Source organism: Ursus maritimus, unplaced genomic scaffold (genome assembly GCF_017311325.1).
Source record: "Ursus maritimus isolate PB19 unplaced genomic scaffold, ASM1731132v1 scaffold_22, whole genome shotgun sequence".
In the NCBI taxonomy this organism is placed as follows: Eukaryota; Metazoa; Chordata; class Mammalia; order Carnivora; family Ursidae; genus Ursus; species Ursus maritimus.
In genome coordinates this window covers 21,030,148-21,053,421 of record NW_024424675.1, presented here as the reverse complement: position 1 = coordinate 21,053,421, position 23,274 = coordinate 21,030,148, and the positions used below count along the sequence as shown (strand labels likewise).

At 54.7% G+C, this 23,274-nt stretch overlaps 1 protein-coding gene and 1 long non-coding RNA gene across 4 annotated transcripts in view; one reads left to right on the top strand and one right to left on the bottom strand.

Moving 5' to 3' along the window:
- Nucleotides 1–3,807: 3,807 nt before the first annotated feature.
- Nucleotides 3,808–23,274, bottom strand: part of ANGPT4 (angiopoietin 4) — a 42,668-nt gene continuing 23,201 nt past the window's right edge. The window contains exons 2-10 of one of the 3 annotated variants that reach the window (XM_040638103.1): nt 20,862–21,017; nt 20,034–20,099; nt 19,239–19,360; nt 16,279–16,511; nt 13,892–14,007; nt 11,615–11,716; nt 9,969–10,135; nt 5,421–5,551; nt 3,808–4,519 (exon numbers count right to left, since the gene is read on the bottom strand). In XM_040638103.1, the coding sequence (XP_040494037.1) occupies nt 4,359–4,519; nt 5,421–5,551; nt 9,969–10,135; nt 11,615–11,716; nt 13,892–14,007; nt 16,279–16,511; nt 19,239–19,360; nt 20,034–20,099; nt 20,862–21,017 (1,254 nt within the window). In that variant the 3' untranslated portion in view covers nt 3,808–4,358. Of the gene's footprint in view, nt 4,520–5,420; nt 5,552–8,907; nt 9,086–9,968; nt 10,136–11,614; nt 11,717–13,891; nt 14,008–16,278; nt 16,512–19,238; nt 19,361–20,033; nt 20,100–20,861; nt 21,018–23,274 lie in introns of those variants that run through there. The other 2 variants (XM_040638105.1, XM_040638106.1) reach the window with 2 other exon arrangements.
- Nucleotides 16,494–17,367, top strand: LOC121104584. Its single transcript, XR_005836910.1, has 2 exons — nt 16,494–16,631; nt 16,995–17,367. It is a non-coding gene; the product is annotated as an uncharacterized LOC121104584 (long non-coding RNA).

Sequence of the window (23,274 nt, the reverse complement as noted above, 5' to 3'; positions counted from 1 at the left end):
AAGTCACTGTGAGACTGTGGACAAAGCATGTGACTTCTCTGAGTCTCTGTTTCCACATCTGTAAAATGGGGTAATCCTGGAACCCATTCGGATTCAGAGATGGTCCATGTAAACTAGCACAGAGGAGGCCTACAGTCATGCCCCGTGTTCCCCCCACGTCCCCCTGGTTGACCCCGTGGAGGAGACACTCCCAACCTCCCATTTAGCCTGAGGGCAAGTCCCTTATTTTCTCTTCCTCCTTCTGACTCCCCCACTGGCACCCAGTGCAGGGCATCCACACAATAAGGCCCTTGACTCAGTTTTACAAACTAAAAGTTTTGGTTTGGGCCAGCCTCTCTCTCTAGCCTGTTAAGTTCTGTGAGCACAGGACTGTCTTGTTTGCTCCATCCCCATCACCCACTGGCCTTGACCCAGGCAGATCCTCAACACATGCTTGCTATGTGAATGAATGCACGCACGCAGGAATGAATGCATGAGTGAATGTTCCAGGCCTGGATGTCCACCATCACCTGGAATCCGCATGATTCCCCTGTGAGCCAGCCCCCAGGCTCCCCAGTGTGCAGACGGAGAAAGGGAGGCTCTGAGAGTCCTGACAGGGTAGGGCAGGAACATGTTGGGTGTTAAAGGTCTTTGGACTTCCCTGACCTCAGGACCCATGAGAACTTCCGCTGTGCAACCCCTCATTCATCTAACACAAGGAAGTAACACGCTTATGCTGGACACGGCCTGGACCAGACCCCATTCTCCCAAGCGCTGCCCCATCGAAAGATGCTGCTGTTGCCAAGGCAACGCTCTTAGCTTTCGGAAGCATCTTTAAATGGGAGAGGTGAAGGCTCCCACAGACACCAGGGGGAGAAAAATCTTGAAAATGGGGTCCAATCGCCCCAGCCAGCAAGACAGACCATCCTGATGCTAGCTGCTCCCTTACTCCCTGCAAAGGGCCACCTTTGACCTCAGCCATGGCTCTGGGGTGTGCACAGTGACTCTCTCCCTCAGTGTGGGATCTGCTGTTGCTGGGGACACACACAGACCTTAGGAACAATGTGATCAGGTGTCCGTGGTAAAGGCAGACTGGTCTTGGAGACCTTTCCAGAAATTTCCTTCAGTCTTTGAAATAAGTAGAGGGGACCCTACTCCAGTATTCTTGTGGTTGGTGCCAAGATGCCCCAGAGAGGCCTGCACGAGGAAGGCAGCTCATAGATGCAAGACTGGCTGTGCCACCTTGGATGAAACCCTTGCCCTCTCTGAGCTCTAATTTCTCCATCACTACAATGGGGAGAACGCTGGTCTGGTGTAGGGCGAGGTGACAAGGATTCTGCATGGGAACCTGCAGAGTCAGGTACCCCAGAAGCCAGTTCCTATGCGTAGGGGCCCCGAGGAGATCCAGCCAGGGCCAAGGCCACACCAACCATGCCCCCACAGGGGCCTCGTGCTGCCCAGAGTCCTTCCACTGGTCTTGTCCGCAGCTTCGGTGGCTCAGCATCACTGTCTGGGGGCTTATGGAGGTCAGCAGCTGCTCTGTCCTGATTGCATGGTTGGGAAACAGAGGCTCAGAGAGGGCCAGGAACTCTGCTCCAGGGACATAGCCAGGACCGTGAACCGGGGTCTGACATTCCTGGACAGGTCACAGCTGTGTCCTTCATAGTTTGGGGCAACTCCAGGGTGAGCTGGAGCCTGGGGCCCGGCCTTGGGGGTGAGGAGGCTGGGAAGGGGGCAGAGACGGAGAGAAGGGAAATGGGAGTCAGAGGGATGGAAGGAAGTAAAGTGATTGCCAGTCTGGAAATAATGCCTGGAAACTGCTAGTCCACGTGACTTGGGTGGGACTGACCCCACCCCTGTTCCAGGCATGATCAGGTGGCCCAGGTCTGGTCAATCAGACGCACAGGATAAGTGCAGAGATGGGCACAGGAGGACCAGTTCCAGCTGGAGAAAATCATGCCTTTGCTGGAATCACAGGGACAGGGGACTCTCTGACTTAGGGATGCTCAGCGGGGAGGACACGAACCCAGGGCTGCTGGAGCCACCTGTCAGGAGAAAACCTGGCCAAGAGTAAAGTCAACATGATGCATGCAGGGCTGAGAGGTGAAGAGGGATATTGGTTGAGCCCCTGGATCTAACCGTGCCTGAATCCACCCCTAGACTTCCTGGTATGTGAGTCAATCCGTTCCTTAGGATCGGGTTTCTATCCCTTGTGCTGGAGAGTCCTGGCATGGAGGAGGAAGGAGGGTAGGAAGGAAGGATGAATATTTAAGAACAGGCATCTGAGGGTAACCCAAATCAGCTTCTCAGCCTTTTCTAGAAAACGAGTACAGACCGGGATTTGGGCCTCATCCCACCCAGTGGAGTCTGTTTCTGGGGTTCCTAGCTCTGTCTTCATTTCTTCTCCAGCGCGCACCTGGCCGATGAGCTCTGTGGTACAAACGTAAATGCCATGGATTTGAAAACAAATGCTCACCTTACTTGGGTCCCAAAGAAGGGAGGCATGTACTTGGGGGTGAATTTCCTCACCCCGCTTTCCTCTTTGGGAATTAACCTTTATTAGGCGCCTGCTCATACCGAGCCCTGTTACAAAGCTGACATACAGGGTTTCGTCGCCTCCTGCCATGGCCCAGCCAGGAGGGCGCGTCATCTCCATTTCACAGACAAGGCAACTGAGGCCTTGAGAGGCTGAGCCACCGGCCTCCAGTCCAGGAGCTGGAGCTGGTCTGTGCAATTGCAGAGCCCCGCCCACAGCACGACTGGGCACACAGTAGATACTAAATAAAGGCCTGCGAGCAAAGGCTGTGTGAGGCCATGTGGGACTTCCGGGCAGCACCTGCCCCTCAGTACTTTTCCCTCCTGCCTCAAAGGCCACCATTGGCAACCCCATCCTTTGGTCTTTTCAAAGAGATCGGCATTAATCTGGCTGGCTTTGCTCAGGGGACCGGCTGAGGCAGGACTCAAGGACATGTGGGAAAAGGTGGTCCATTCCCACCACCCCAGCCTCATCCAGAAGAAAACCTCCTGAAGACAGAGGTGTACCCTAGTGGGAGAGCAGGTTGGTCTCGGCTGCTCTGGGTGTTGGCTGAAGATGGCAGGAATGTGCAGGCCTTATCAGGACCGAGGAGGGTGACAGTGATGGGGGTGGGTGGCAGAGCGGCTGTGGCCCCTGTCTGACCCTGTCCTCCAAAGGAAGCTCTTGGGGAGCCCCTGGTCTCCCAGACCCAGGCCAAGGCCGGCTCTGCCCCACACTCCCACCTCCCTTGAACCCCAGCTGCAGGATCACTGTTGGATCAGGTGGGAGGAGAGGGCTAGGGTCCTGGCTTGGAGGCTGGAAGGATCTGAAAATGGCATTCTGCCCAAGGCCGAGTGGACAGTCCCCAACACTCCCTGAACTTGAGCCAAAGTGAGCTAGGGTTACAGGGAGTGCTGAGAGGGTAGCCTCCAGGTGGAGATCTGGCTTCCTGAGGCCAGAAGGAGCTTGGCAGAACCCCAGCCCATAGCAGACTGGAAACTTAGTTCTAGACCCTTCTTCAGGGGTGACGTGTGTCTTCTTTAAACCAAAGCTTCTTCCAGTTGTTTTTAGAGGCTGTTTGAGACTATCACTGTGTCTCTTGTAGCTAGAAAGGGTGAGTGCGGACGGGGGTGGGGAGATGGGACTCCTTCTCGTCACATTTAACCAACTTTTTCCAAGGGCATCTGCCCCGAGATGTTCTGGGATAAAGAGGGCCTATTTTCAGATAAGGACACTTGGAGAAAGTGGCCCACTCTTACCTCTTCACAGGCAGTCAAAAAGCATATGACCTCACTAAAGGCTCTGACAAGTCCTGCAGGTAAGAATGCCCATTCATATTGATTTAACCTGGTGTTTCCCTCCCTCACTTGACCATAGGTACTTTTCGAGGAGAGCCTGAGTTATTCTCTCTGGAACACATTCTAGGACACACTGGGGGTAAAGAAATCCTTTTTAGATCTTCTGGAGCCCCCAAGAGACCAGGTCAGAGCTCCAGACACTGGGGCCTAGGAGGGGTGGACTGTTAGTCATGTATTTCTTGGAGGACCTACATGAAGTCAATTCTCAGCTCATTCAGGGTATTGTGACCCTCAAGCTGGCAGGGGACCCGTGCAGGAGACAGAAGGGAAGAGGACAGAGGGATACTGTAGAGGGAGGATCCCCCCATTACCCACCATTTCACAACTTGAGGGGAGCAGGGAGGCAGCTGACCCTCTGACTCCTGGGCAAGGAGGGCTGGCTCAGGGGACCCAGGGTATCCAGGACAATGCCCTGGCACTGTGTCCTGTGTTTGGGGTCCAGCTTGTCCAGGGGATACTGAGTCCCGGCTCGTCCTCCGGGTCCCGCCTCCAGGCGCGGCTGCTTCTCAGATGCCCACGGGGCGCACCATCATGCGCGTGGCCCGCAGCGAGTAGCTGGGGCCCTGGAAGTAGTGCCAGCGGATGCCGTTGAGCTTGCGCGCGTGGTGGCGAGCTGGGTAGTAGATGCCGTTGAGGTTGGAGAGGCCGCAGGCATCAAACCACCATCCTGGTGGAGGGAGAGGAAGAGGCTTGGGGAGGCGGGGGCCAGCCAGTGGGGTGAGGGCAGCCCCCCACCCCTGGGACTAATCAGGGCTGCTGCCTCCTCCGGGAGGCCAGCTCACAGAAGATGGGCCCGAGTGGAATGGGTGTGGGGGCGGCAGGGAGACGCCCAGGCCCTCTGCTCAGCCTGCAGGCTCTGGAGGGCGGTACCTCAATGGCCCCGGAGCTCGTGTCTGTCTCTCTGTGGGGCTCCGTCTCTCTGTGGGGCTCCGTCTGATGTCTCTGTCTCTCTTTGGTCTCTGTTTCCCTGCCTTTCCTGGTCTGTCTCTCGCATACTGTGTCCATCTGTCTTTTTCCATCTCCCCCTCTGGACTTCTGTCCCCACGGAGCTCTCTGTGTCCACTGCTCTGTGTGTCTATGTCCTGCTGGCCTTCTCGTCTCCATCTCTCCCTGTCTCTGTGTCTCCCACTCACCCCATCTCCCTCTCTCTGACCTCTGTCCCTCCCCAGGAACACTACTGGAGCCAGGGTTGGTGGGGAGCTGCCCCTCTGTTCTCCTGCCCAGATCTCCCCATCCTGGTCCTGCTTGGCCGGGGGAGCAGATTCTCAGGCCTGGGGTTGGGACTGATCAGGCACTGCACCCCACCTCAGTGCTCCCCTAGTCCAGTCTCAGAGGAAGATCGGTGGTGCCTGTGTTAGGATGAGGAGAGAACTGGAGGGAACCTCAAGAACTCAGTGGGGGAAGGGATGCGGGGGGGTGCGGCCAGGCCAGCCCATGGGTGGTTGAGACCCCGACCTGTACCCTCTTCCCGACAGCACCTGGCCGCACGAGACCTGGGTGGGGAGGTAAAGGGGGTGTCCAGCCAGGTGAACCTGTGGGCCAGCGGGGCTTCAGGCCCCCACACCCACCTCCGGACAGCATCTGGGCACACTTGCAGAGACAGTTGTCATTGTCTGCGTCACGGGTGCTGAAGTTGGTGCCTTGCAGGACCAGGCTGCTCTGGCGCCCTGCTGAACCGCTGTACCCACTCAGAGAAAGCCTGGAGGCCACCCGGAGGTGGTGATGGGAGATCACAGTCCAGAGTTAGGTCGGGGCTAGTTGAAGAACGACCATCCCCCCCTTCAAGAGGATTTGTCCTAGGCTGGGGCTCCCCTCCATTTGTTCTGGAGGGGGCACCCCAGCTTAGGGTGCTTGGGTTGTCCCTGCCCCTGGATTGCCCTCCCTGCTTGCTGCCTCCCAGGGACAGAGCACCCGCTATGTGCCAGGCCTCCCTCATCTCACTGAACCCGAGTCTTGGACAGGAATGAGAAGGATCAAAATATTATTACTAATAATGAGGACAATGGCTAACATTTTTTTGAGCACCTACTGTGTGCTGGGCATTTTGTGGCTTAGCTCCTGTTCCTGGCATCCTCAAACACCCTAGTATTTCCATCTTACAGATGAAGAAACAGATCCTGAGAGCCAAGGGAGGCTGCCCCAAGCCTCAGAATGGAAGAGGGTGAGAGCCAGATCCCAGCCCATGGTGGCCTGCCTTGGGAGCTGTGTGCATTTTGCTCCCCAGCTGACCACCCTGCAACCCCAGCCCTCTACCTCCAGGAAGCCTTCCCTGACCACACCAGCCCACATGGATCGGTGCCCCAGGGCATCCCCAGCTCTGTGACTTGCACATCTGCAGCCAGCTGGGGAGGGTTTCTATTTCTCTGCCAGGCTATGAGATCCTGGGGGGCACGGCCAAGGCTGTGTGGTGATTACGACCCTGAGCTCTGGGGACAGAATGTCTGGATTCAAATCCCAGCCAGCTCGCCAGCGGCATGACCGTGGGCAGACTGCTTCACCCGCCAGCTTCAGTTTCTCCTTCTGTTAAAATAGTAACGACAGTAATGTTATCCGTGACGACCTCGTTCGTTATTGTGATCCGAGGCCTTCGGTGTGCGAGGAGCGCAGAGCGGTGCGGGCCCGCGGCAGACACTCATCACATGTAGGGCTTGTTGGCAGTTGTCCCCGCGTTCCCGCCCTGGACACACGGCCACCATGGGCTCTGGCCCAGCCTGACCGGAGAGGGTGTTGGGTGCTTGTAGCCCTGGCAGCTGAGGCGGGGACCTGCTTTGGGAAAAATTAAGAGGGTCCTACGGGTGGAGAACAATGGACCCCAGATGCAGCCAGGGCAGCTCAGGGCAGCTCTGGTTCCCCCAGGGCAGGGCCTGGGAGATGCTGCTAGTGGGACAAGAGGGAATGTGGGGCCTGGGCGTGGGGCCTGGCTCAGCCCCTGCACCGCCCACCATGGGCCCTGCCAGTCTGTAAGTGAGGCAGGGACATGGCTCGCAGGGTCCAGGTGCCCTAACCATGAAGCCCTAACTGTGCCCTTAAACATGCGGCCTGAGGCTTGTATGACTGGTGTCGCAGCCCCCCTGTAAAGGAGCCCAGCTGGCCAGGAGCTCCCAGGGGTGGGGACAGGCAGGTTCGCCCACTGGCTCCTATAGTCCTGGCTTCTCTTTGTGGCCATTAGAGGCTCCCCTTGAGGTTTCAGTGATGTCAGTTCAAGGTCAGGCTTGGGGCTCAAGCTGAGGTTTGGGGTGACGTTCAGTCTGAGGTGTGTGGAATCAGGGCTAGACAAAGCCGATGGGTCTCACGAGGTCATTTCAGCAGCGCTGGCCTCCCTAACTGTCTCCAAGTCCTCAGCTCGGGCTCTGCCTCTCTTCCCCTCCCCTGTGGGAGCCAGAATGGGGATCTTGTGACCTCTGGAGAATTCTCAAGTAGGGGACCAGGAAGCCCCGTGGGACCCATCGTTCAGATGCACTTTGAACATGTTCATGGCTCAAGCCCGGGGATGTCAAACACACACGTCTCTGGGTATTCCCAAGCTAGGCACACAAGGTGTGTTTTCCACGTGTCTGTGGATCTGTGGGTGGGGTCTGTGTGTCTACAGGTGCGAGCATTTGTGTGTTTGGAGTTTGTGCAGCAAGATCCTTGGCCAGTCCCGGCGTGTGCTCTGGCACCTGTCCCTGTGCCCGGATGACGTGTGTGTTACCTGGGAAGAACCTCTGCGTGTGTCTGGGTGTGTGTCTGTGCTCGTTCGCGTAGCTGTGCACTTGTGCGAGTCTGTGCACTCCGTAGGCCCAAGCACGTCCCCCCGAGGGGTGGTGAGCCCCTCCGCATGGGCATGTGTGTCCGTGCACCCCCCGGGTTCCCCTGCATGTGTCTGTGTAGATCCCGCGCCTGTACGCAGCTCTGGCTGTGTGGGCACCACTGGCGGGCACGCGCGGTGTCTGCGTGTGCCCATGCCTGTCCGTGTCTCTTCTCCTCCCTCCCTGTGGGCCTCTTGCTCTCGCAGGCTAATGTGCGTGCTTTAGCCAGGCTCCAGAAGGCCCCCACGATTGTGTCTGACACATAGGAGTGCCCCTCCTGCCCCTGACGCCCAGGCCCCAGGGCTGACTGGGCTTCCCTGTGGGGACTCTCCCCATCTCACCGGCCGGCCCACTTTATGGCGGGGGCACCAGGGCCAGCGTCTGTTCTGTCGCCCTCTCCTTGGCCCTTCTCTGGTAGGTTCCAGGCCTGTGTCTTCCAGGATCTCCACCCTCAGGCTCCCGAGCTTTTCCTGAACGAGCAGGGATTCTTCCTTATGATCTTGATAGAGACTTGCTCGGGTTTGGGGCATCTGTGGCCAGCGGGATGTAACTCTCTGTCTGCCTTTTTTCCAAACATCCCCTCTGCTTGGGATGCCCTTCCTATTCTCTCTTTGTCTGGAGGATGCCTACCCTTTATAGGCCTTACCTCCTCCAGGGAGTCCTCCCTGTTTGCATGAGCATCTCTATGCCCCTGCGCTTTTCCCATAGGCAGCTACTGTCTTCCCAGGAGTGTGGGATTGCCTGTGCGCATGCTCACCCCCAGACACACAGGACACCCTGGACTGTGAACCAGACACTGGGGATAGGAATAGCAGTGAACTCACACAGAGCAGGCCCACCAAGCGTGTGAAGGGCTGCCTTGGGGACAGCAATTACCATGTTATTTGCTGAGCATTTACTAAGTGCCAGGTACTGTGTTAATGCTCTATGTGCAGTATCTCATTTGAGCTTCGTAACACGGTGAATAAGGTAGGTGCACCCAAGGCACCCATTTTACAGATGAGAAGGCGGAGGCACTTCTTCAGGGTCCCTCAGGGAGATAGGGATGGAGTCAGGACTTAAGCCTTAGCTTTGGTGGCTTAAATAGGAGTCAGCAGGGTGTTATGGTGACTCGCTGGTGAGCTTGAGGAGTAAAGAGGGCATCCAGCCAAGCCCTGGCTAGCCCAGACCCAAGACATGGTTCATTCAGCTCTGAACCTTGCAGTTTAAGGAAGACTATGATCAGATTGGGGTGGGTCCCGTAAGGAGGATGTCAGGACAACTTAGCTGGAGGATTGAGGGACATTTAATAAGAAGAGAGAGGGGTGGGGCACATCATTGAAAAGCTCCCCAAGATGGAATTAGACATGAAGTGTATAAGGACAGAGAGCCACTGGAGATTCTTTTGGAGGAAGTGACCTTCCTGTCAGTGGAGGTATTCCAGCCTGGCTGGATGATGACCGTGGCTGTGGAAGAGATTCTAGCATCATGGGAAGACCCAGATGGCACATGAGGTCCTTTGCAGACCTCTGAGTGTGAGTGTATGATTTCAATTCTGTCCTTTTCAAAGACAGCCAGGGCCCAGTCTTATCTCCAAGAACCTCGAGTTTCTCAGAGAGGCAACGTCATGTAGCGGAGACACCCTGAGTTTTGGTAGCTGACGGATCGGAGTTCAAATCCAAGCTCTACCTAACTTGTAAGTTTGGGCAGGGGACTTAAGCTCTGTGGCTGCTTCCACATCGCTGAAGTAGGTACAGCAGTGCTTACCTCAGAGTGTTGGAGGAGGATTAAATGGAGGAATATGCCGGGAACATAGTAGGTACTCAATAAATGCTCTTTTTAGAGACCTAAGAACCATGCCAAGGGAGGTGTGGGAGACCTTGATGATTTTACATGATACTCATATTTAAGCCCATCCTGCAGTTAAGAAGCAGGGGTACAGAGAAGCGAAAACCTTGACTTGCCCGAGTTCACAGGCGAGCTGGAACAGAGCCAGAATGAGCTCAGGTTCCCTGATTCCCTGCCAGGGACCTTTCCACCTCACCCCACAGCACGGGACAGCCTGGACTCCCTGCTCTGGGCCTCAGTAATATGGCTGACTCGGGGTGACTGACCTTAGAAGGCCCTTTCCTGCTCCTGGGCCGGCAGCGTCAGTGACATGCTCTCCACCCCACCCAGTGGCTAGGACGTGCTGAGTGTTAACCAGCCGCCTCCAGATCCCGTGACGTGTGCCCAAATGGGGGACAGATGGTAGACACAGGAGACGCCCAGGGACTGACCCCTGGTGCAGACTCTACAGCCACTAGCCCGGAACCCTGGCCCGCCCACCAGCCTGGGCCCCGAGCCCACCTGTACAGCTGCCCCTCGCTGCCCAGCTGGAAATGCTCATACTGGGCGTAGGCCTCGTTGCCCTCCCAGTCTTGCAGCTCCACGCGCAGAGAGTAGGCAGCCCTGCTGGTGAGCTGGTGCACGACCTCGTTGCCCAACCAGTGCTCCCCGGCCAGGTCACCGAAGCCCTGTGGAGAGTGAAGGGTAGGAGTGGGTGTCATGCTGGGATGGGAGGCTGCACCCCTGGCTGAGGAGTTGGGCTGGGCCAGGCTCCAACACCACTTAATCCAAAACCACTTTGCCTAATGATTAAGTCCATAAAAGACAGTGTAGGCAGGCCTAGGGATGGGAGTTCCCCACCTCCTGGGGCAAAGGGACGAAGACTTTTCTAAGTGTAAAATTCTGTTAAAAATAATTGAAATCACATTTCTACGGAGTTTAAGAACAAGCAAAATGAATCTGTGGTCATAGAAGTCAGAATAGCAACTACCTTTGGGGGGAGTATGGACTGGGACACACAGAGGCACTGGGGGGCACAGGGAGGGCTTCTGTGGGGCCAGCAGTGTTGAATACCTAGCTTTGAATGATGATCACATGGGTGAATACCTATGTGAAAATCCACTGAATATCTTAGGCCTAAGACTTGTGTACTTAGCGGGTTGTCTGTAGAACCTCAATAAAAAATTAAAGATTTTAATCAGCTGCATAAATTGTACAGCAAACTTTGTTCAGTGACATGGCAGCTGCTGCAAGATTTCAGCAACATAGAAATGCAAAGCTGAGCACGTTAGGTGTCACCAGTGTCCCAGGGTGAGGAGAAACCAATGGCCTCGGCCAGAGCAACAATTCAGCACCAAGGACAGGGGCACCTAAGCCCCACTACCCATTTTAGCCACAGGCGCTGCTGATCAGCCTAATGATCAATATTCAGGGCTCTTGTGTATTTCTGCGTCTGAGTATCCTCTTTCTTTTTTTGCCATTTCAATAATTGTTTAAAACCCAACTGGCTCAAGAACACTCCTATCTTAATTTGGTATTTTTTTTTAAGTATTTATCAAATGAACAGTAAGCAGACACAACTAATGATATCATTGCATTTCCACGTATCTTTTTCTATTTCTTTTGCTTGTGGAAACTTTAAGAGCTTTTAAGTCAGCTTGCCAAAAATCCTTTATTCAAAATATAACTAACAGATTGGAAGATAATCCAGCATTACATCTCATCTTGTTAAACGCATGGGTCTTTGAGCCAGCAATTCCATGTTAAAGAATCTCTCCTGCAAATGTGATTAGATTAATGTGTGCAAAGACAAGGACATTCGTTTAAGCAAGGCAGCCAGGGGTGGGCAGGGGAGATTATTTCCTCTGCTCCATTTTTTTGTATTCTTAAAAAAAGTTTAAGCAATATGTATATATAATCTTTCCATAAATAAAAAAATGAAGTTAAACTTGTATTCCTAGGATATGTGTCAGAACTTGCAAAAAGAAGGTTCGATTTCCGGTGATGGAGTCCCTGACAGTGAATGTGCCCTGGGAAAATCTGTTTGAAGGTGGTTGGTTTTAGTGGGTTGATTTTTTTCTGGGAAGGGTCGAGGGCAAACCGGTGCCCTCTCTATGATCCACCAGGTTTCAGGGCTGAAGAGCCGTTTCCTGGGGCAGCAGTGTTACCTGTTTGTAATCTCTCCAGTTCCTCTGGAAGTTCACAGTGCCATTCTCCCGGCGCTGGATAAGAGTCCACCCGCCTCCATTGGCCTCCATGTCACAGAACACCTGGAAGGAATTGGGTGGTGGTGGGGGAGGGAATTGGAAGCCCCCGGAAGCTGTCAGAAGCAGGTCTGGGCCAGTCCAATTTTGAGTTGGCCGACATTCTTACAGAGCAACAAGTGAGCCTGGTGGTCAAGGGTGTCAGAAGTATCCAGGTTCATACTTCCCACTTACTGTCATCCTTTCTCTAAAGTCGTGGGCAAGTGGTGCCCCCTCAGAGCCTTCCTTTCCTCATTCATAAAATGCAAAGTATTAAAACCTTAACCTCTTTGTGCCTCAGTTTCTCACCTGCAAATTGGCTTGATGCGAGAACTATGTAAGCTGAGCCATCTAAAGAACAGAGCCTGGGCATACCAGGAACTCACTAAGTGGAGGCTTTTCCCTTGCTGTTATTGTGAAGTTGTGTAAGGATTAAAAGCCGAGAGATGTAACACTCTTGGCACACAGTGTAGACTCAGGAAATGTTATTACGTTCAGCAGACATGTTTTCTGAGCACCTCCTACATACAAAGCTCCATTCATGGCACAGGGATGCCAATCTGGATAAGACAGAAAGAGTCTTTCTCTCAAAGAGCTTGCCATCCATCATAATCTCTTTCAGCCTAATCTTTGTTCACATATCATTTTTCCAGCCAGTTCAGTATATGTTCAGTGTTCAGTGAGGACACACTTGGTCCCTGGTCCCATACTAGATGACAGAGACAAATCAGAAATAAATCAACCCTCAGGGCTGGCTTGGTCTGGAAGGGGTATGATAGGGTAGGCAGACAATTGATTATGAACATTTGGGTAGCTACAAGGAGAGCTCCTAAGAAGGAGTCACTGGTCAACCCTGGGAGGCTTCTCAGAGGAGGTAGCATTAGAACAGGGCCTTGGCATGTGCCTGACAGGCAGGCAAGGGGAATGGCACCTCCAGTGGAGGAAGCAGCTCTGACAAGGTAAAGGCCAGCTCAGGGAGAGAAGACAGTGGCATTTGTTGTGGAACTAGCAGAGGGTGCAGAAAGGGAAACTGGGGTCCAGAGAGAAGGGACTTGCTCAAGGCAAGCAAGACTGAAGTAAAGCAGAGGTATGATCCCAGAACTTCGGCCTCCCAGAATTCCACCATAGCTGAATTGACTTAATTTCATGTAGGGTATTTACTTAAAAAGTCATGTCCTTTTAAAAACCTTAAATACTTAGATTAACTGTATTTTGAAAGGAAATCTTACCAGTATCATAAATTGAAAACTCTAACACTCGTTTTTATTCAGGTAATTATAAAAATAAATACAAAGAAAACGTGCAATTCTGGGTAGAAAGTGAGGGCCTGATGTCTGCGTCAATGGAGGAGTGGAGCAGGTGTGTGTGAAGCGTTAAAGACGGTCTGGAGACAAACCGATACAGGAATACAAAGGAAATCGAACAGGGAATTAGGAGTTGTGAAGACTGGCTAGTTGTTCCCCATACTCTTTCACTTCTGGGACTGGCCCCCAAACCCTCCCTCCTGATAGCCACGCTCTCCCTTGACCCCTGATCTATCCGATAACGTGTTCTCAAAGCCCAGGGCAACCTTGGAAACCCTCACTGGAGATGGTGGGATCTCTATCAGCCCTGGTCCCTAATTTCCCACATGGAGCAGAGCCCAACACCTGCATTCAACAGGAGTATATGTTAATTAGAAATAAACTTCTTTTGGGGCGCCTGGGTGGCTCAGTCAAACATCTGCCTTTGGCTCAGGTCATGATCCCAGGGTCCTGGGATTGAGTCCTGCATCGGGCTCCCTGCTCAGTGGGGAGCCTGCTTCTCCCTCTCGCCTGCTGCTCCCCCTGCTTGTGGTCTCTATCTCTCTGACAAATAAATAAAATCTTCAAAAAAAAAAAAAAAAAAAAAGAAAGAAACTTCTCTGTGTTAAGCCCCTGGATTTTCGGGGTTGATTTGCTGAATCAGCTAGCATTACCTTACACAACACGGAACTGTTTTCTGCCATTCTAACTGAAAGCATCTCTGGAGAAGCTGCAGGAGAAGGATGCACCCCAACTCCGGGAACTTCTGCTTTACCCCCACATTCGGACCTCTGGTCACCCCACCTTCTCTGATATCTCAGATGTTGGATAAGGCCGGAAGCTGATGAGGGGTGGCCTGCCAGGGACGCCCTCGGTTCAACACCCTCAGATAGCCTCAGCCCCCAGGCGGTCCCCTAACCTTCCTGGGCTCCGTCATATTGGCCACATGGATGGTGTAGATGCCACTGACATTGGCCCCGAAGCGCTGGATCTCTGCACAGTCCTGGAACACCTGCTCAGCTGCCCTCACAGAGGCTGCGATGGGACAAAGCAAAAGCAATTGGAGGTAAGCGAAGGAGAGAGGGAGGGGGCCGGGTGCGCACTACTTCCTGCCGGCTTCTGGGCTGAGAGGTGCCGGGGACAGGAAGAGGTATCAGACCTGGGAAGGTTTCCTAGAGGAGGTGACTGTGAGCTGGGATCTGGATAAGGAGCAGGTGCCACCTAGGAGAAGGGGAAATTGTTCCAGGCAGAGGGAACAGCAAGTGCAAGGGCTCCAAGGTGGGAACAGTCCTGGTGTGTGCAGAGGACGGTGCAGTGAGGGGAAGTGGTGGAGGCCAGGGAAGGAAATGACCCACCACCCATGAGAGCAGAGCTGAGCGGCCAGAGAGAGCTCTGGCTGTCTGATGAACTTGACAGAAGTAGGTCAAAGCTGCCACGGGCAGGGTCACCAAGGAAGGAGCGATGAGGCTGAGTTTCCGCAGGGGCCAGGTCAGCCTTGCAGGCCAGGATGAGGAGCCCAGGCTGTGCCGAAGAGGAATGCTCTGGCCAGAGTGTGGAACAGGGACTGGAGGGGATGAGACTCAAAGCAAGAAGGCCAAGGATGAGGCTGCTAGAGTCTTCCAGGAGAGGTAGTTGGGGTCTGAACTCCAAGGAGGTCTTGCCCCCCTTTTATAGACCAGGAAACCAAGGCCCAGGAGTAAGGTAACTGACTCAAGGGCCCTTAGCTGGGGGCACGGGCAGAGCCTTCCTGCTCTCTAGGTCATCCGAGAGCCTTAGAGCCTTGGCCCAGACGCACAACTCCACAGTGCCCTTCTCTGGTTACATGGGGCAAGAGGGACTGGGTGTTGGGGCAAAAGGTGCCTGAGGCAAGGTGCCCAACACAGCCTTCTCCCCAGACTGGCGAGCAGACCCTGGGTCACAGCTGGAGCCTGGGCTAGCGGTGAGTCTGTGCGGAGAGGCCTTGGGCCGGGGCCTGCATCTGGGGCTGAGCTACAATACACCCACACATGGGACTCATTTAGGCGGCTTCCATGCCAGGGCTACGCACAAGCCAGTGATGGGTTCGGGTCATTCTGTATCTCATGGTTTGGAAGGTATCCACTTCTCCTGCCTGTGGCTTCCTTGGGGCCTCAAATCCCTTAACCCAGCAGGGCCTGCCCGACTTAGACAGAGCCGTGGTGCCATCCTCTGGCCCCGAATCACTGCCAGCCATAGTGCCTGGAACCCATCACTATTGCCTGATTCCCTGTGCCTTAAAGACTTCCCAGCCTCCTGCTATGGCGATCCAGCAGGAGTAGAAAGCCCTTCTTAGCTCTTTCTCTCACCCAGCCATTCTCCACTGCCCTGTTCCAATTGAGCTTCCTAAAACATAGTCCCACTGGGTGCAAAACCGTCGTGTGGCTCCTGGCTGTCCCCAGGTTCATGTGCTCTCTCCTCGGCACAGCCTTTCAGGCCTTCTGTGGCCTGGAAATTTCAAGAACACTGCTAGCACATAGTGACACATAGTAGGTATTCAAAAATAAGCATTTCCTCCTTCTTCCTTTAGAGACCCAGAGAAGGGCAGGTGGGTGTTTTTGCAAGACTACGCTGTCCACTGCTGCATCCCCAGCACCCGGCACTGGGCCTGGCACACAGTGGGTGCTCAATAAGGGTTTTGCTGACTGAGTGTTTGAAGCCAAAACCAGCAATGCCTTGGCCACCCCAAGTGGGCCCCACCAGAAGGAGTCAGTGAGAGTTGGGGAGAGGGACCCAGGCATTGTTCTCCCTTCTCAGAAGGTAGGACCAAAGATGCTTCCTCACTTCTGTTTGGCCCTCCTGGGCTTAGGGACAAGGGCGACAGGGTGAGAGAAGTCCTTGGGGAACGGTGAGTCTAACCTCTCCGTTCTATAGATAAGGAAACTGAGGCCAGAGGAGGGGTGGGGCAAGTCTGAGCAAGGGAGATGGAGCGTGTGGATCCTGGAACCCAAACTGTTCAGTCTGGGCTCGTGGCATCCTTATTAGCCTCACTTCCGTTAAACAGATGGGGAAACTGAGGCCAAGAGAGGGACGGGGCATGCCCAAGGTCACTCATGGAGTCAGGGGGTAGAGTCTGGATTGGTTCCTCCCGGGACTCTCATCCTCACCATTATTATTGATTGTTGTTGTTTCTGTTTTACAGGTGTTGGGAGAGGGGCCGGGCCGCCCGCCCCAGCCGTCAGTGGCTTCCGAGGTGGGGGGTGGGAGCGAGCCGTGAGGGTAAGCGGGGTCTCCCTCCCCTCCCCTCCCCTGCCCTCCTCCCGCACCGCCCCAGGCACCCCGCTCGCTCACCCGGCTCCTGGGCCACGACGCGCACCAGGCGCTGCACAGACTCCAGCAGCTGACGCTGCTGGCGCTGCAGGAGACTGGAGTTGCTGCTGGCAGCGCGCAGGCTGCGCTCGAGGCCCGCCAGGGCGCCGCTCTGACGGCCCAGCAAACGCCGCAGCCGCTCCTTCTCGCCTCGGAGGGAAGCCAGCTCCGCCTGCTGCTGCGTCTCCAGGGCCTGCACCCGCGTCTCCAGCGCGCTGCGGGGCGGGGGGCGCACGCGTCAGCCCGCTGTCCCCGTCGCGCAGCCACACTCGCGCGCTAGCCCCTGGGGCCCGGGGGGCACCCCGCGGAACAGATCCGCGCCGAGGCTCAGAGAGGTAGAGCGTCCTGCCCGGGGTTGCACAGCTTGGGGGGTGGGACGTGCCCACCGGTGGCAGAGAGTGAGGAGGGGAGGAGAGAGATACCCAGCTCTGGAGGAAGATGGATTGGGGTGCACAGAAGAAAGAGGTGCGGGTGGGAGGACTTGCTGGCAGCCAGGAAATCGTTACAAATCCCCAGTATGCCTGCCCTTTGACCTAGCAGTCCGCTCTCAGGAGATAACCTCCAGGGAGCAGGCTGGAGAGTGCCCCTTGGGAGACTGGTTATACTAGAGAAAAGCGAAACAGCTTAATGTCCAACAGCCAGAGCTGGCTGAGTCTGTTTTCTTTCCGTGTCCCTGGAAATGTTCTGGAACCACGAAGAGCAAGGAGGCAGAGCGCATTTGCACGGAATTGGAAGGATGCCCGGGACGTGGAGACAACTGCGCCGGCACCTCGGTGCCTCCAGTCCAGTCGCACGTGTGCGAAGACAAAACAAGAGAAAGAAAAAATGGAGCGGGAACCCGGTGAGCTGATAGGAAAGGCATGGAAAGACACGTGGAAGGACACGGCGCTGCCTGAACTCATAGATAAAGTGAAGACAATTCGCTAAGTGGGGCTCCTCTTTCCCAGCGGGTCCCGGAGGAGGGAGACTGGGAGGGAGGAAGATGGAGGAGGCTGGAGGGAACCCGCTTTCCCTTTCGTTTTATAGGTCTCTGTTGTCTGGTGATATACTAAACACGGAGCATATTTGTCATAGAGTTTTTCTTTTCTTTCTTTCTTTCTTTTTTTTTTTTTTTTTGAAGAGTTTTAGAAAAAGCAAAAAGCTTTTGACTCAACTCTTCCACTTTGGCATTTTATCCTGGCTTGCTCCGGCGCGTGTGCAAGGAGGTATGGGGACATTGTTGGGGGCTTCGCATTGAACAGGAGTAAGAGACAGGAAACAACCTTAATACCCATTAATTGGGGGCTGGGGATATAAGTGTGGGCACAGCCATAGGGTGGAACACGCAGCAGTTAGAGAAAAGAGTGGGCAAGTGCATCGTGCAATTATGGAACAGTTTCCAGGATACTTGGAAAAAAGGGGGGCAGAAGAGCCGTCTGCTCCATTTGGGTTCAAGAAGGGCAAAAAGAGGCCTAGGCACACATATTTACATACTCATAGGAAACCCCCAAATGTCAGCTTATAGAATGTCTGCTGGGGGATAAGGATTTCTGTCTATGTGCTCACTTCTGTAACCCCGGTGTGTAGAACAGTGTCTCACATGTGGTTAAGAGCTCAAAAAACAATTATTGGTTGAATGAATGGAAGAGGACAAGAAGCTAGGAAGAGGGGTTACCTGTGCTGTGGGTGGGGCGTGGCTGAGGGATTGGATAGGAAGGAGACATTCTCTGATCTATGAGGTTATGCCAACCCATTCTCCAGACTAGAACGAGTCTAGTCAGGGCAGAAGGAATTTCCCCTGAGCCCCGAATTCTGCCGGAGGAAGAGAAAAAATTGGGGTACACTCTAGAATTCTAGAATTTTAGCTGTCTGCATGGGCCAAGTGCTTACTGAGGACATCCTCCGTCTTCACTGACTTCAAGGCAACTGGTGCCAATTCAGGCTGTCCCCGTCCCTGCCCTCCCCCAGCTCGGGGTGGGAGCATAAGAATAAGAGGGTGGACAAACTATCATTAGCTGCCCGCAGATCAGAGGGAGCTGGGTGGACCCGACGGCCTTATCTTGACCCAGCACGTGAGCAACAATAACATCCCCCTCCCCCTGCCCCGTACACAGGCCCCTGGCTGCTTTGGTGTGTAGGCTTTGCCTCCTCCAGCACCCTGACCTTGACAGTTTTCCTCCACTCAGCTCGAAACCAAGATGAAATCAGCCTCAGATGTCCATTTCTCTGCCTTATCTGTACCCCATGACTCTTTCATTCTTTGTAATTTGCAGGGTGTTCCTCCCAAGGGTATTTGCTTACAAATGCTGAGACTCTCAGCCAGTGTAGACGAGAAGCTGGCAATGTGGTTGCTTCTGGGAGAGGGAATCAGTGGACAAGATCTGATTTACTTATTTACAAATAAGTAAATCAAATAAAAATTTACAGGGTGAATTGTACAGCATGTAAACTATAGCTCAATAAAGCTGTTAAAAATTTCTAAAAGGAAGGAAGGAAGGAAGGAAGGAAGGAAGGAAGGAAGGAAGGAAGAAAGAAAGAAAGGAAGAAAGGAGGAAAGAAAAAAAAGAAAGAATGGAGAAAGAATCAGGGTGTCCCGAGACCCTGGGGAAATGTCTGTCTCCTGTCTCCACCCAGGGGTGCCTGTCTGGCCCCCAGCCCAGCCCCAGGGCCCACCTTCCCTCCCAGCTTGAGTCTGGGCTCCAGCCCTGGTTTCAGTCCTTACCCCCAGCTCTGCCTCCACCTGAGCCCCCCAAATGGTCCCTCCCTTCAGTCCTAATCTGGGGCCCCAGCTCTAGCCCCAGCCCCTGTCCCAGGCACTAGCCCAAATACGGCTTCCAACCCTGGCCCCAGCCCCAGCCCCAGCCCAGTCCTGGCTCTGGTGTCCCCCCTGGGTCCCACCCGACTTGGGTCCCAGGCTGGCCCTCGCCCCCAGCCCCGGCTGGTGCCAGGGTACCAGCGCCCACCTGTTGCGGCCCTGCAGCCTGTGGAGCTCATGGCCCTGCAGTAGCAGCTGCTTCTCCAGCTTGTTGGTGGACAGCGAAGTCTCCAGCAGCTGGATCTCCATGCGGGATGTCTGGTTCAGGACCTGTCCCAGCAAATAGGAAGGGGAAGGGGGCGACGCAGACCCTGCAGGAGCCCCGCCTGGCAGCCGCCCGCCTGCCCAGGGGCTCTGCCGTTCCAGCAATGTGCTGACCTATTTCCATCCTCCCAGCAGTTTGTTCCTATAGTCGTTCATTCCTTTATTCATTCCTTATTCACTCACTCAGTCACTCACAGCTCAGCTGAGTTTATGGTCTGCCTCCTGAATTTGCTCTTCCCGGTCACTGCACACAGCAGGCGCCACTTCGTGCCCCAGGAGGACCCTGCCTTGACCAGCCCCTCCCGCTCCAATCCAATCTACCGGCAGGTCCTGTCAGATCCGGCTTCCAAATGGGCACCTGACCACTCTCCACTCTCCGCCACCGGCCCACCCTGGTCTTGGTCTCCGTCATCTCTTGCCCTGTGTTCTGTGCTACCCTCCTCACAGGGCTCCCTGCCCCCACCCTTGTCCCCTACAATCCTTCTTCTGCTGTGCCGTCCAAGGCAGCCTTTTAAAATGCGGCCCATCTGCTCAGAATCTCCCTGTGGTTCCCACTACACGCAGTGGAAAAGTTCCAGTCCTCATGATGGCCTACAACGCCCTGCGATGTCCTCTGTCCCCATGGCCTCTGTGAACCCTTGCCCACCCCTCTCCCCCTGGTCGCTCCGGCTGCACTGACCTCCTGGATGTTCCTGGAGCTTGCCCGCACGGTCCCGCTGCTGGGCCTTTGCACATGCTGTTCTCCCTGTTCCGGAAGGCCCTCCTGGTGAGCCTGGCTCTGATCCTACCTTCTCCGCAGTGCCTTCCTGAACTCCCTGTCTAAACTTGCAAGCCATCCCTTCACCGCTCCTCGCGCACACTCCCTCCCTCCTGTCGCTGCCGTTTTCTCCTGAGACTCTCACCCTCTCACATATGCGGGTTATTTATCCCGTTCGTTCTCCTGGGGGTCATTAGAAAGGAAGATGCACAGGGTGGGGCACGTGTCTGTTTCATTTGCGGCTCTCAGATAGAACCGGGCACCTCCCACCGTGCCTGGCACATAGTAGGACTTCGACAGACACCTGCCTATTTGTCGTTCCATTCATGTACTCACCTTCCTGTTTGTTCCCTCCCTCCCCTTCTGCTGCTCCCACTGCCTCCTGTCTCAGAGCTGCTGGCCCCGTGAGGTTGAATGAATTCTCTATGAACCATCTTTCCCTGGAGCCCTCGGAACCCCCGAGTGCTGCTACCGCCTCTCATCCCAGTGCCCAGCCCAGACCCGGAGTCACCGGAGTCACAGAGGCAGAAGAACCTAGCCCAGGGCCCTCCCCCAGGGGCATGGCCTGGTGGTCCGAGTGTTTCATGACAGGGTCGTCAGGGAAGGGCCCCAGGGTGCTACAGGCCCAGAGGAGGCCCAGACTTTACCCAGAGACAGAGGTCAAGGCAAGATGACCCAGGCTGTAAGCCAGCCCTGCTGGCCACAGCCTTCCCCTCCCCCCCCCCAACGCCACCTGCTTGGCCTCCGTACCTGAGCCTCCACGTCAGTCAGCTTGCGGGTCTGGGCGGTGGTCTGGTTCAGGAGGCTGGTGCCTAGCTCCAGCATGGTGGCTGTCTGGTTCTGGACCATGTGCTGTTGGACCTGTGCCAGCTCTGACCTCAAGTTCATCTGGATGTACCTTTCTAGCTGTGGGGAGACCATGGGCTGGGGTCATGGGTAGGGGCTGGAGGAAGGTTCCTGTCCCTTCCTGTGTCTTCATGAAGGACATACAGCAAAGAGCACAGGCCTCCCTGCCGGGCCAGGCCACCATTACCTCTCACCTGGACTATTCCAGTAGCTTCCTCCCTGGGTTCTTTGCCTCCATCCTTGTCCCATGCACAATGCATCCTCCACTCAGTAGCCCGAGGGATCTTGTTAAACCTAAGTCAAATCAAATTCCTCCTCTGCTAGAAAGAAACCGTCCCAGAATTCCTATCTTACAGGAAAAGGCAAAGTCTTCCCTCCATGACCTGGCCTTCTGCTCCCACTCTGATTTCCTCTCCCAGTCCTCTCCCACACTCTGCTCCAGATGCAATGGCCTCTGAGACAGCCCTCCAGCAAGGCAAGCACACACCTACCTCAGGGCCTTTGCACATACTGTTCCCTCTGCCTGGAAATTCCCTCCCTCCCACCCCCATCTTCATGGCTCACTCCCTCATGTCATTTCAGGTGTCTTCCTACCACTTATCACTCCCCAAGTTTATATTACATATTTATCTGTCTATTGTCTGTTTTACCATTGGAATGTCAATTCCATGAAGCTAGAGACTGGGTCTTACCCCTTTATCTCTGTATCTAGCACAATGCTTAGCGCCCAGTAGGTACTCAATACATATGTGTTCAATGAATTGATGGAAAAGCAGGGAGCAGCAAGGGTCAGAGAAGAGCTCCTAGTGTCATGCCCATTACAAGAGTTTGCAGGTCTATTCACCCAGCTTGGACTTTTATTTTCTGCTCCCCTCCATCTGCCGGACAGTCTCCAAGGGTTCTCTCAGCTCAGATGTTCTGGGATCCCACGAGCTAACATTCATATCTTTGACAGTGCTGCTCTCTTTCCCAAGAGCAGTTGAAGCCGGTCTGGCATGAGACCAGGATCAAGTTGCAAAGGTGAACAGTGTGTTCTCAGGGCTCAGTGCCCGCAGGCAGAGAGCCGGTGCCCCTCGGCCAATCCCTCTCCATTCTGCACACATGCTGGCCTCTGGCCATCACCCCCACCCCCTGGCCCTGGCTCCTTCCCTTGCCCTCTTGCTCAGTCTTCCAGGAGGTCTGACAGACAGGGCAGCTCCCAGGGTCCCTGGGAAGACCGGCACTCCCCAGGGAGAGGTGATGACCTTGGCTGGGGGGCCAGGCTCTAGCTCTTTCCTCCTTGGTCTCTTCTCCCCTCTGCCATCTTTTTTTTTTTTTTTTTTTTAAGATCTATTTATTTGAGAGAGAGAGAGCGCGCACAAGCGGGAGGGGCAGAGGCAAAGGGAGAGAGAATCTCAAGTGGACTCCACACTGAGTCTGAAGCCTGACATGGGGCTCGAGGCCGGGCTCCATCTCAGGGACCTGAGATCACGATCTGAGCGGAAACCAACAGTCGGATGTTTAATGGATTATGCCACCAGGGCACCCCTCCCCTCTTCTGTCTTAACAGTCTGCTCCCATCCCTTCCTCCCACCCCTGCTTTTCAAGGCCCGTGTTCCCTTGTAGTGCAACATCAGATCCTGGAGGGGGCGCATGTGAGCGGTGCCGGTACTGACTACCGCAGTGATTCTCAAAGTGTGTACCCCACAGCAGTCACACCGGGGAGCTTGTTAAAAATGCAGATTTCTAGGTCCCACCCAGACCTACTGAATCAGAAATTCTGGGGTGGCGCCCAGCCATCCCGGTGAATCTGATGGTTTCTCAAGTGTGAGAACTCCTGGGGGGGCGCAGTCACAAAAGGGACTGAGGACCAGGGGACAGGCTCATCGGAGCTTCTCAGGTCTTTGTCCTGTGGCCCCTTCCTTCCTCCCCTGCCCCATCAGCCCCCCGCACCGCTATCCCCTGTAACAGACAAACATGCACCAGACGCTTCCATCAAAAACAAATTCTTGACTCTGCAGTCCCCCCAGCTGTGCCTCTGATTTCCCTGGTCCCCTCAACAGCAAAACTTCTTCAAGTTGCCTCCAGTTTCTCACCTCCATCCTCACCCCCGCCTCTAAAAACATTACCAGTATTATTATGGTGTACTGAGCACATACAAACAAGCACAAGGAAGGATATAAGAAAGTCTGTGTATTTACCACGTTCAAGAAAAACGTATAACCCACACTGGAGCGCTTTTGGGCCGCTCAGTGGCTTGAGCATCTGACCTGACTCCTGGTTTCAGCTCAGGTCATGATCTCAGGATGGTGAGACGCCCCCCCCCCCCAACAATCAG